The 14,332-nt window shown below is 34.9% G+C and overlaps 1 protein-coding gene across 1 annotated transcript; it reads left to right on the top strand.

The window, feature by feature from the left end:
* The first annotated feature begins 2,528 nt into the window (after nt 1-2,528).
* On the top strand, nt 2,529-5,311 carry LOC127881395 (uncharacterized). The gene is made up of 4 exons (XM_052429198.1): nt 2,529-2,759; nt 3,287-3,370; nt 3,983-4,458; nt 4,830-5,311. The coding sequence occupies exons 2-4, from the start codon at nt 3,352-3,354 to the stop codon at nt 5,169-5,171; spliced, it is 837 nt and encodes a 278-aa protein (XP_052285158.1). The 5' UTR covers nt 2,529-2,759; nt 3,287-3,351; the 3' UTR covers nt 5,172-5,311.
* The last annotated feature ends 9,021 nt before the right edge of the window (nt 5,312-14,332 follow it).

The raw sequence follows: 14,332 nt of genomic DNA, 5'->3' as shown, positions 1-14,332 counted from the left end.
AAAAAACAACTTATCGTTCAAACGTAATTTCGTGGATTTCAAATTTCAAATCAGTATTTAACATCGTTTCGTGGAACAGAAAAATATACACACTGATAACACGAGTAGTTGTCACTTGTTTTCATGTAGCTCGATATTCACTTATCTAAATAATAATATGGTAACTCTGTATTTATAAAGCGCTATGTGGTTACTATGTCCTACCTTCGTTTTTCACCAGAGGTCAATAGTAATACCAATGTTAATAAAAAAGTTTTTTTGTAATAACTCTACAACAACATGAGATATGATCATGAAACTTGGTTAACGCCCTTGGTTATATGTTTTGCCTTTTGTCTATCCGTCAATTCCGTCTGTCCGCCTAAAATACATATACAAACTGAAACACAAGTAACTCAGAGCACGCATATTATTGTGAGAAGAGGTCAAATGTCAGGTGACTGTTACTGAAAACACAATAACACTGAATGCTACAAAGCTTTAGTCATCGTCGAGGTGTTTCCATCAAAACAAAATCTGACGAGCTGTTGTTGTTTGATGCAAGTCATTTTTAAGACAAGATTTAATCGCCCTGGTTATGAAACCACATGTCCGAGCTAACTTAATGCTGAGCATCAAAGCTACCCGGTATATGTCATGCAATAGGGCGACGAAACCGAAGCAACAGGACAGCACCATTTTAATGCTGATGTTGCCTTCAAAGAGTTACGATCACAATCCAGTAAAAAAGAACTCGACCACATAAACTAATGCCCTCAAAATACACGTTTGGCCACAGCAACATCCTATATAATGTACAGTATCAATGGAAACAAAGAGGCATAATTCTGCAATTCTCAGATAAAAAATTTTTTACAATCAACTACACATAAATGTCACTTAACTGTGAATATTTGAACAAGATACACCCCAACAATTAAATAGGAGTTGAAAACACGAACATGTGTGACAGTATATTCTTGTTCAATAGTGAATTCCTTTCTCTACATGGAGGTACCAGACACTGCATGACGTTTTCAAACTCAAAGTAAGAAAGCTACCTTTTCGAATCAATTTAACGTACGTGAAGGCTCAACTAGTGACCTTTCTGATGACGGATTGATTGAATCAGACTTGCGTTATATCAATATTTAAATGGGAAATCTACATCATTGTAGAAAATAACATATACGCTTTTATTACGTTTAGCGATACAGATACCATTTTTATTGATATCTTCTAATGTTGAGATGTTTCAATAAAGTATACGAGGACAATAAGACATTTTGGCCTATGTGTGTGTGACTTAAATATTGTAATCTGTTTTAATATATTTTGTCCACATCAAGGTGTGGAAAATACGCAACGGGTTTCTAGAACGCGTGATTTTGGGGGCATTGTCCACACGTGATAGGTGTTTCATAGGTTTGTTTAAAGCGCCTGTCTCTAAAACAATTAAGTTTGCTGGTAGTATATACACGACAAACTACATTCGTTATAGTATAGATTGTATTTTAACAATTATTAGTTGTTGATACGGGTAAGAAGCATTTTCATTTACGCTTTTCAGCTATTACTCAATCTACTCTTCTTCATAGCACTATTCTAAGTATGTTGCACCTATAGCTTTTTAATATCGACGCCTGCAAAAATTCAGCAGTACAATAGTATTTGTATTCTTCTAAAGGTTTACCTTGACATCAATCATACCATGTCGTGTCAAATCCAAAGAATATTCTATAGGGTGGTGCGGTGGTCGAGTGGTAACACTCTGGTCTACCATTCCAGAGGTCCCCGGTTCAATTCCCGGCCGGGGCACTGGAAATTTCAGAAATGCTTCAAGTGTTTCCCACCCAACTAGAGATGTACTGGTATGAAACCCAGGTAATTCTCACGTGTGTCGGTGCTATACACTGAGCTAGTAAAAGAACCAAGGGACCTATTCGCAAAGAGCTAGGGTATCGTACCCGGATTCCTTGTATCCCAATACTGTCTCTTCTGCTTGCTGTCTCTTCAGCAAAAAAAACACAAAAACACCAAAGGACCCTATTGGAAATAAGTGCTTGCACGTTTATGGGTTATCCTTGACTGCAAGGTCGAAAGAAATACATACATATATATATATAAGGTATCAATGCATGAAATATAATTACTTATTTCTTAATATATTTAGCGGAAGCCGCTGTTCCTTTTTTGTATTTGTAACAGTGACCTTGATCCTTCCCACCCAGTATGCAAACCGCCGCGAAATTTATATTTAAGTATTATTTGTATAAAACATTTCCATTTCTGTTTAATTACTTAGGGCACCGTTTCTAAATCTAATAACATCGCCCTTGACTTTGACCCCATCCCATATCCCATATAAGGTCTTTCTATCACGTTGGTTAGAAGGAGAATTATAATCCGTTCTCGACTTTAATGACTAGTAGACGTTATCGGAAGCATTCCTGGTTTACAATATAACCATCAAAATCTTAATTTGATTGCGTAATGAAACAGAACAAAAATAAATTTTTGCACAAATATATAAACAATGATTTCGTTGCCAACAAGTGAGCAAGTAATCTTAACAGTGAATGTGATTGCGTTGACTAGCAACATGTTGCTAAAATAAGTATGATGGTACTGATAAGCTTCACGTATATAAGACGCCTGTGGATATAGATTGTCAGAATGTAATACGTCGGCTATTTGCTTAATAGAGAATGTCTGGGGAAATAATTCAATTATTTGTAAAAGGAGACGCAAATATAACGAAGGTTATACGTATAAGTGAGGTAAGTTAAACACTGTTCTTCATTAACAATAACGCAAACATGTATACTATACATGTACAGTATATTTTTATACATCATATGTTTAGTATATATATTTTTTAAAGTATTTGTGTAAGATACATGTAAATAAGAACACATGCTGTCGCTTGGAAAATGTTTTAAGGCCATGTAATGCAATATGTGTCTTCGTAAAAATTGACATGTATATACAACACTTGTTTTTGGACAATTATATTTGGTAAAATCATTTAAACCTTTGAGTGGCCGAACAGAACAAATCACGTTAAATTGGCATTATTCTAAGTAGTGTTTATAATTATTCTAAGTAGTGTTTATAATTATTCTAAGTAGTGTTTATAATTATTCTAAGTAGTGTTTATAATTATTCTAAGTAGTGTTTATAATTATTCTAAGTAGTGTTTATAATTATTCTAAGTAGTGTTTATAATTATTCTAAGTAGTGTTTATAATTATTCTAAGTAGTGTTTATTTACATAGATTTAAAGTTGAGTATATTTTATTGATAGGATGCCAAAATAAAAGAGTTAATGGATGCAATCCATGAAAATTCGACCTACCCAGAGACACGGATATGAGAGTGGTTTATACTTGTAAGTATGACATGTTTGTTTAATGGTGGCAATACTTATGCAAGAGTATTGCCAGCTAGTAAGAAGCACAAAAACAAAGTGAATAACATGATATTTTTTATATTTTTCGTTTCACTTAAAACGCATTATTATGCAGAGTACATGAACTATTGCCAGATCCATTATTTGAATTTTAAGTGTTTCATGAAAACAATAATTATAAGAGATGTGCTTCGAATATGATTATTTATAACTTAACTTATCTTCAATTACTTTTTTTCGAACCCGTCCATTTTTCGAACTCCGTTTGTATAAGGCTGTTTTTTTCACTATAAGTGAAACTTCTGCGGCTTTACCGCACATCTTAAAACTGCTGTGACAAAAGGACATATCATTTAGTGATAAAACAAAATAAAGCAATATAACGGTAATGCACTATCTTTATGTGTTAGTGGTTGTTAATATAGAGGATTTATGTACTGTTTTCAATACTGTCAGTTTTGTTATAAATAAAACCTAATGTTTCGCAATTTCAGCAACACATACTGTATCCAAGTGTAATCGTAAAATGAAATATTTGTTATATTCAGATTATAACAATTTCAATTAAATTTGACTGAATATTATCGTTAGCCAAAGATATCCGAGAAAAGGACCCAGATGGCAAAGAAATGAGCTTACAAGACTACAATATATGCGATGAGGCCAACCTGTTTATTGTGCATCGTCTTAGGGGCGGGTCTGAAACGGATACGTCTCCCGAGACATCTTTGTACGAGAAGGAGGAGGAGGAGCAGACCGATGTTTTTGATATGACTATCTTAGATGATGTTGGTGACGAATCCGTTGAAGACTTGTCTCCACCGAGGGGCGGGTCTGAAACGGATACGTCTCCCGAGTCATCTTTGTACGAGGAGGACGAGGAGGAGGAGCAGATCGATGTTTTTGATATGACTATCTTAGATGATTTTGGTGACGAATCCGTTGAAGACTTGTCTCCACCGCCTAAAATGTACAACGGAGAGGTGGAGCTGACAAAGGAGCCGATATGTTCACCCTTGACGACACCGAGGACGGACAGCGGGCAAAGATGCCGTGTGGACATGCAATAGGCAAGTGTTGGTTATGCTTTTTTTTTAATCAGCTATATTTTACCGAATCAAAACATTCACATACTTTTCTAACGCAAAATAGTTACATTCACGTTTTTTTCAAGAATACAAATGTTTAACCGAAAAATAAGTAATAAAATAATAAATAAAACATATACATCAAACATGTATTTAATATTACTTTCACAATGTTGTTTGTATAAGCGATTACTGAACATCTTAAAAAGAAAAAAAACATACAAAATTAGCAAATAAATTGATCAATCAATCAATTAATCGATGTGTTTTGTGATTTAGGTCCGGAATCTTTAACTGCGTACTGTCGTAGCCTATTGACAGATGGACGCTACGAACTTCGTTGTCCATAGAAAGCCTCTACAAAAGATCCATTTTGCAACGCAGAGTGGGAGTTCTTCACTGTTAAGCGTCTTGCTGTACTTACTGAGGAAGAACGCAAAGAATTCGAAACGAAAATGGCAGAAAATTATCTCCGAAAGGCTATTGGTATTCAAGATTGTCCAAAATGCATGGCGTTCTGTGAAAGGCAGAAGATGACTGACCAGCGTGTGATTTGTCCAGTTTACACGCGAAAAAACGGGAAACTCTACGAGTTTTGCTGGTTTTGTTTGAAAACATGGCTCACCAATAGCATCAATGATTGCGGCAATTTTGGATGCACTGGTGAGGACCCAACGACTGCGACTTATTAAGAACTGTGAGACGAAAACGGTGTTTGGTGTAGAGTGTCCTGCTATTCGTGCATGTCCCTCGTGCGGTATGCTGATTGAGCACAAGGAAGCCTGCAAACATATGCATTGTCGCTGCAGCCAGAAATTCTGCTTTATCTGTTTGGAGAAGTCCGATAGCGGTGGGCAGTATCAGTGTGGGGCTTGGAATGCCACGTGCACACCGGCGCCAAGACAGACAAGCGTACCTGGTCAGTAAACAAAAGGAAACTACCGCAGTATCGAACACGGGGTATCTGCGACATTGCTGCAATTGATAGATTAACATACATGTTGAAAAGCACGATATTTCAGCTTTGTTGCCGGTAGTTATTGATTTGCGCATTGTTAATTTATATCAAACCTGAAAATTAAATGTTCAGATTATGTTTGCTTCGATGTTATACGTAATTATACTGTTTATGCCACCGGTAGGGTGGCATATAGCAGTTGAACTGTCCGTCAGTCTGTCAGTCAGTCAGTCTATCAGTCTGTGCGTCCGTCCGAAAACTTTAATATTGGCCGTAACTTTGGCAATATTGAAGATAGCAGCTTGATATTTGGAATGCATGTGTATCTCATGGAGCTGCACATTTTGAGTGGTGAAAGGTCAAGGTCATCCTTCAAGGTAAAAGTTAAAAAAAAATCCAAGGAAAGTAACAAGCTTTAAAGGAAGATAATTTTTATTTATCATTCGGCAGGTACAGATCATTTTCACAAGGGAAGTAATATTTTTAAAGGGGTATAATAAAAAAAAAATTAAGCAGAGCGGCGCAGTAGGGGGCATTGTGTTTCTGACAAACACATCTCTTGTTTTGTATATAGCATTAGGGTAACCTATTGTTGGTGAATTGCAGACTGAATCAAATGGTATTCTTATCGTTTGCACTGTGGTATATTTTTTCATTGTGTTTTGATTTAATGAAGCTAATTTTTTAAATTAACACTATTAATATTTAATGAAATGGAAACCATTGTGTTCCTAGAACATCTATTAATTATGAGATTATACAAATGCTTTATTTCACATTTATTTCGTTTGTTAAACTGCATATCTGAATGTATAACAATTATAATAAACACGTTTCTTTTAATCGTGTCACTTCGTTAAATATGTGAAAATCAATGCAGAATTTCTTCGCAAATGTTAATGTGAACCTTTCATTGCCTTTATATTAAATAAGATCCACTCTATCTAATGAAGAGATATTTCCAAAAATCACAAATGAAAGAAAAAGAAAATAATTATAAAATTATGCATATAATAAACCATTACCATTTATAAATATAGATTATCAACAAACGAATTAATCTTCAAGGACAACGACTCTCAGAACAAGTACTGTCCCAAGACAGCGCGATCTACTAATCTTGCAATAGAACAATATAGATTTTCTATCAACAACCTAATATAACACTTCAAAAACATATTTTAAATTAAATATATGTAGTAGGTATGAAGTATATGTAAACTTATATCTGATCATGTATAAATTGTATAAGTGATTATTGAGAGAAACTAGATTTTCAAATATTACCTATATAATTCAAGTTAATTTAATGAAGTTTTAAAGCAAGGTCTAAATCAACGCTACCTACTTATGGCAGCATAAGATCTGAATTCAACTCAAGATATTTATTATACATCATTTTTGCCTATAATAAGATACAATGACATTGACCCAACTGGCCACAAATTCAAACCAATGTTAGGTCTGAACGTAAGCTCCTCGCCTACACAATTACAAAACAATACATCTATTAAATCTAAATTTACGGAGCTGAAACTCTTTTTATATTATTAGTAGTCTTGACACCACTGGCCCCAAATGCCATCCCTCGCTTGATGGGCCTGTAGCCTACATATACACAAAATTACACCACAGTATCTAGATTCTTACTGAAGTTGTTTTAGCGCCAAATGTATAATTATTTTGTTAGTGCAACAGTACCTTGACCCAAATGTCCCCGAATGTGGAGCTAGTTCCATAATAGACCCGAATGTGGAGCTAGTTCCATAATAGACCCGAATGTGGAGCTAGTTCCATAATAGACCCGAATGTGGAGCTAGTTCCATAATAGACCCGAATGTGGAGCTAGTTCCATAATAGACCCGAATGTGGAGCTAGTTCCATAATACTAGTAGACCCGAATGTGGAGCTAGTTCCATAATAGACCCGAATGTGGAGCTAGTTCCATAATACTAGTAGACCCGAATGTGGAGCTAGTTCCATAATAGACCCGAATGTGGAGCTAGTTCCATAATAGACCCGAATGTGGAGCTAGTTCCATAATAGACCCGAATGTGGAGCTAGTTCCATAATACTAGTAGACCCGAATGTGGAGCTAGTTCCATAATAGACCCGAATGTGGAGCTAGTTCCATGATAGACCCGAATGTGGAGCTAGTTCCATAATACTAGTAGACCCGAATGTCTGCTCAGAGCCATAGGCTTTGGTCAGTGACCTCACAGGATAACTCCGAAGCCATGAGTGAAGTTTCAGTTGACAATCTGCAGTTGTTCTAGAAATATGCATTTAATGCATGCACACTTTAAAATTAATTTAAACTTGCATCAAAACCTTAAAATTACTTTTTTAAGTTGAGCAGGCGTTTATAAAGACCTTGAACACAAATATTACGTTGATATTCAATATCTGTAAAAACATAGTGATATGGAGTTGTTGCAATCAAAAGTTAATTAAAATTGTCTTCGTGTGAAAGTGGCATACGTCTACAAAATGTCAGTTCAGAGTCATGGGACTTGATACATGACCTTGCATAATATTCCCAAGAGACATGTTTGAACTTTCGATTAAATATCTGTAGCAGTTGCAGATATGTGTACTTGATTAATGCCTATTGCAATCAAAATGAAAACTTGCACAAGAATGTTATCTGTACTTGTTTATAAGTACAGAAAGGTCATACCAGCTAAGCCGGTCAGAGGTCAGTGAAGGTTCGTGAAAAAATGCACATGTCTGTTACCTTTTACTTTGACAACTGTAGTAAATATTGATAAATGGAGTCGCTGCATTGAAACGTAGTCCTAGATATTTACAAAAAGGGGAACACATCTAATACTAGTAAATTAAATGACAGAGTTAATTAATTAGTAAGTGACATCACACAATGATCCTGAACACATTGATGATGCTTCAATTAATGCCAATAATACAAACAATGATTTGCCGATGTTTGCACGCTTACCTAAACATAGTTTCTAAGGACACAAATGGGCATAATTCTGCTAAAATACAAATATGACCTATGAAACTTGGTAAGTGAACCCTCGCAGTGACTCCGTACACATACATGGATACCAGTAGCAGAGACAGTGATAAGGAAATATTGCACGCTTACCTTAACCCATTTATGCCTAGCGTCTAGAAAAAAAGGCATTGGCAAACAAAGTAGACCCAGATGAGACGCCGCATGATGTGGCGTCTCATCTGGGCTGTGCTGTTTGCTTAAAAGAATTTCTGTAAGAAGTATTCTAAATATAGGAATAAATATACTAAACATCCCTAATTTGGAAATAAATTGGTCCAATTTAGTAGGATAGGAGAGTCCACTAGGCATAAATGGGTTAACCAGAACATAACGCGGACGCCGACACATACTCACCGTATTATAATGCATCTAATACGCTTCGTTGGTCGGAGTACAGAGCCATTGCCTTACAACAAATGAAGGAAAGCTAATCAAGACCCTGAAAATGGTGTCTGCCAGTTATTGCCAAAAGAAAAACGAAAACGAGCCTTTTTGCAAATCTATACATCGATAGAAACGATTTTTATCGAAAAGATTTGGACTCGCGATCAGAAGGGACCACATGTCATAAGTACGTAACCTATTTAGCCTTAACTCAAACCAGAAAGTTCAGTTTGAATCTAAGAAGTCGCATTATTCACATTCCTCATTTGATTACCTCTTAAAAAAGTGTGTTCATATTTGTGTAAAATATTTATTTTAGCGAACGATTTTTATATCACGAGAGCTGGTTCGCATCGAAGTAATGTGGATGTTACACCCGGACAAATGACCCATTTTATTTTAACAACATGTGGTTGCAATGCGGATTATGGCGAGGGTATCTTTGTATTTTTGATGGAAGTGTCTTTGTAAGCAAGAGAAATGTTAATTCGAAACATATTTAACTATATATTACAATATATTACAATTTATTTGGTGACATAAACGAGTTGAAGAAATTTCTTAATTTTGTCATTTATGAATATTATTTTTATTTTATAATCAATTCATAATGCGACTCTCTAAATGGCTTACATGTATTATTTTCAGGTCTTGTAACAAGACCTCGTCAATGCATTGAAGAGAGAACGGCCCGCTCTGGATCTTGATTGAGGTGTCATTCACCTGCTGCAGGTTTGTTAAATATATACGGTTACGTTATTTTAACATCATATTATTCTCAAACAGCTGTGAACGAGTCCCTTTTATATGTTTTAATAATAAACCCTTATATTTCATTACCAGAATGACTGTTAAAAAATTCCTTATTCATTCAGAAGAAATTTTCATTCTTCCAATCATTAACGTAAATAAACTGCATCACATTTGACTCTATAGAGCGCAAAACACGACATTTGTTCATAACGTATACGTCATAAGGTGACTTCGATGGACACTATGTGAGAAGGGCTTCATTATATAGGCGAAGGTAGAATGCATTCCATCTTCACAGCAGTGCTAAGTTCAAGTTGAAGTTATGCTAGAGACATGTCGACAGTATCAGGGGTGAGGCGCACAGATGCTTGATCATTTTAGTTTTAAGCGCGTATGGGATATTTTTCTAAGATTTTACTTAATTGATCTCTGTACTATATGTACTGAACGGTAAGAAAAGAAAACAATGCGTAAACAAGGTTACCAGAAACTCCCTTAATGTTATTGTAAAACCCCCGATAAAAAATTGTCGTTGTTACCGCATTTTATTTAGTAAAAATCGACAAACTGGCTCAGGAATGATATTTTTTTCAATGGGCAACTGGCATCGAGCACATGACTTTAAATACGCAATAAATAATGGGCATTTAAACACTTAAAATTAAAACTAAAAAATTGCAGTTAGCTACGGTCTTCTTCGCGCTTCCATATGATGTTTTGTTTAAACCGAACCTGAATTTTCAATAGGTTTTGGCATTTGTTGATCGAAGTTAGTACTCGATGTAGAAAATGGCAGTTCGGTTTAAACAGGCGCGAGGAAGAAACATGAACATGTATCGAAATACATACATAAAATGTTTTTTATTTATTCGAATAAGGATTTTGGAAAATAAACCAAATTGTCCTTCATTAAAATACTTAATATGTTTTATTACTTCGAAATAATGTCAGGTTTGGTAATTTTCCCAGTTAAACCTTCATGTCTTTACTACATCAGATGATCTTTACATCTTAGTTCCTTCTTCCACTGATCAAAGGCCTGACTATACTCGCCGATTGTTTATCTCGGCCTCATTAAACGCTTGATGTCTTGGACAGTGCGAAAAACATTCCACTTTAAGTTCAAAGTAGACGGTATGTGCTAATTGTTTGGGGTTGAAAATTACGCCACTTATTTATGAGTAAAGAAGAATCCGTACCCATGGCTCATAAACTCGTCTTTGAACATTAATTGCAGGCCAGTTAATTCCACAAAGGAACGTGCATATATACCTGGTTTAGAATGAAATTCCTTACTTAATTTATTGACAGTATTATTTCAGGTTATCGTAGTTTCGAACCATAGGTTTTATTAAAATGCACGGGAAGTGTCTATTTGTCTATTTGGCTTGGATTTCTCACTCCAGATGGATTCGAATACGAGAGGTAAATTGTATTTAAAGTTTTATTAAAGGTTTAAACATTTTAACTATGATTTTTAGTAAGGTTTAAATCAGATATGAGAAATAATAGTTCCTATTAGAGTTTGATTTCAAGTTAAATCACTCCAGCAAGTTTGTATTTGGGTTTGAAGTAATTATGTTTCGAATGTATTTGGATCGGATAGTGTCTTGTATTTACAGTGTAATGCGAGGCGTTAGGGCAATCATTAACACGACATTTTGTTGTAATTTAAACCTATTTATTATAGCTCGATTGCATAGAAAGCCTTAGGCTTATTTGAAGCGCTCTTGATTGGAACGTTTCCTGGTACTATAACACGACATTTAATTGATATAAATATACCCACATATGCATGTTACTCTAATATACCGGTACTATTGCGTCATGATACATATGCCAGTAGAGATCGAATGGTCATTGTCGGCTCGGGTACTACTTACATGTACCCCGGGTACTGTTTAGTATATTAAAACGTACCCGGGAATTTTAACGCAAAATCGGTCGTTGTTGGCCATTTTAAAAAAATTAATCATGTTCACATTTATGTCGATTTTCCATTAAATGGCCTATATTATAATATAATAATAATAATAATCTCTTTATTTTCCGAAGGTAACTCATTAAGACAACACATTGATACAAAGTCATGCAAACAGTTTAACAATGGCAATCTTATTTTCAATGAGGCCTTCAAACAACTATGGCATGTATAATGCATTTCTACATTATAATGCAAACATGTAGACTTGACGGACATAAGAGTATTGTAACAGTGTAATAGAAGTGTCATAAAAAGCAAGTATATTATATGAGTTCCCTTACATTATTAATTTCTCTTCCAATATTGAAATGGTCTCAAGGAACAAATATTTATTAACAGAAAGTATTTAAGAATATAAATGTATTGTTGATTACATTTTCCCATATGCACACACACACGAGCGCACGCACACACACACGCGCGCACGCACACACCTATACACACACACACCTATACACACACACACACACACCTATACACACACACACCTACACACACACACACACACACACACACACACACACACACACACACACACACACACACACACACACACACACACACACACACACACACACACACACACACACACACACACACACACACACACACACACACACACACACACACACACACACACACACACACACACACACACACACACACACACACACACACACACACACACACACACACACACACACACACACACACACACACACCACACACACACACACACACACACACACACACACACACACACACACACACACACACACATACACACACACACACACACTTATACAATTACCATATCTTAATTGACACGATCAATAACAATAACAAAAAGTTAACAAAAAAGCCGCGTATATTATTGTACAATGTCAGAGTTTAAAAACGTGGAATACATTATTCTTGAAATAGTTTACGATTGATAGAAGTGGCTGATATACACAAATATTATAATTACAGAAAACAATATTCATGACCAGTGTTGTTCACAATAGGATATGAAATTACAAAACTGTTATGAAGAATAGCCTGCACCTCCTTGCTATATAAATAGTTTGAAAAAGCAATATGTATATTTGTTTGAAGAAATTAAATCTACAGTAATCATTACGACACTTATGGAGGAGTATTTGACTTTTGAATAAGAGGAAAACAGAAAAATGTTACTACGCGTGAGACTCATTTTGCGCCTCAAAGAGGAAATATTTCTTAAGCCTATGTTTGAAAGTGGTGAGATTGAGAGATTGGCGAATACTAACCGGTATGTGATTCCATATTTCCATACCAGAGTAACTAAACGAATTTTTTAAAAGGTTTGAGTGAGGTGTTTTATGCGTCAAATCATTGTTTGATATCGATCTTAAATTGTAATTATTGTTTTTCATCAGTTTTATCAAGTCGTCAATATATGTGGGCGTTAAATTATGAAAAGATTTGTAAATAATTATACCTGTGAAATATTTACATCTGTTTTCAAACGAAAGCCATTGTATTTTTTGTGATAAATCATAATCATTTATATTTAAGTCATTACGTAATATTACTCTTAATGACCTTCTTTGCAGTTTTGATATTCTGTTTATGTCTCTAGTATTTGCATTTTGCCATGTGACACATCCATAATCAATAATTGGCGTTACATACGCATTATAGAACATAATTTTCATCTCAGGTGTTAGAAAATATTGTATACGCCTGAACAGTGATTATTTCGAAACAAGTTTTGAACAAGTTATATCAACATGGGCCTTCCAATTTAAATGTTTATCAATATGGATACCTAGAAGTTTTTGGGTTGCAACATGTTTTATTTTTGAGTTATTTACAAACAAATTTAGATCTTCTGAATGTTTAAGTTTTTGGCGTGATCCTATAGTCATGCAAGTAGTTTTATCTGGGTTGACTGCCATATTATTTATCATACACCAATTTTGTGACCTTAGTAAGTCGTCTTGAAGTGTGCAATTTATCATAGTTATATTATTCCCTTTACAGTGGATTGTTACATCATCAGCATACATGTCAGATTCTGATGTTAGTTTTAAGGGTAGATCATTCACGTAAAGTGAAAATAACAAAGGTCCTAAAATGGAGCCTTGTGGTACACCGGAACTTATCATGCAGGTGTCTGATGTTACTCCATCCGCCCGAATTAGTTGCAAACGGTTTTGTAGATATGATAAAAAAAACTTCAAAGACGAATCCGAAAAATGATATAGTTTCAACTTGTGCAGAAGAATGGTGTGGTTTACTGAGTTAAATACTTTTTTGAAATCTACAAAAACAGTTCCTATCATATAACCATCGTCCATACAATTTAACCATGAATCAACGAGTCTGATTAAAGCAGTTTGGCATGAGTGGTTTTGTCTAAAACCCGATTGGTGTTCATTTAGTATACATGTTTCTTTTAAATATTTATTTAATCGAATGGCTACATGTCTTTCAATTATTTTAGAAATTGTTGGTAATAAAGAGATAGGTCTAAAATTATTTGGATCATGTTTATCTCCTCCTTTATGGAGAGATACGACACTTGCTAATTTAAGTAAGTCTGGAAAGATTCCAGTTGAAATTGAAGTATTTATTAATGTCGTAAGAGGTTGTACGATATAATCTTTGCAAAGTTTAAGGATATTACGTCCTATTCTGTCTAAGCCACTACTTTTTTTAGGATTAAGTTTATCAATTAATGTAAGAACTTCCATAGGCGATATATATTCTAATTTGAACTCTCGAT

The sequence above is a fragment of the Dreissena polymorpha genome, chromosome 5 (assembly GCF_020536995.1).
Source record: "Dreissena polymorpha isolate Duluth1 chromosome 5, UMN_Dpol_1.0, whole genome shotgun sequence".
Classification (NCBI taxonomy): domain Eukaryota; kingdom Metazoa; phylum Mollusca; class Bivalvia; order Myida; family Dreissenidae; genus Dreissena; species Dreissena polymorpha.
The sequence above is the reverse complement of the archived record's forward strand: the minus strand, read 5'-3'. Positions and strand labels throughout refer to the sequence as shown.

Bases quoted from the DNA above. Each gene is read 5' to 3' on its own strand.
- LOC127881395 (XM_052429198.1), top strand. The intron at 4,459-4,829 runs TAGGCAAGTGTT...CGTTGTCCATAG, and splicing joins GATGCCGTGTGGACATGCAA to AAAGCCTCTACAAAAGATCC.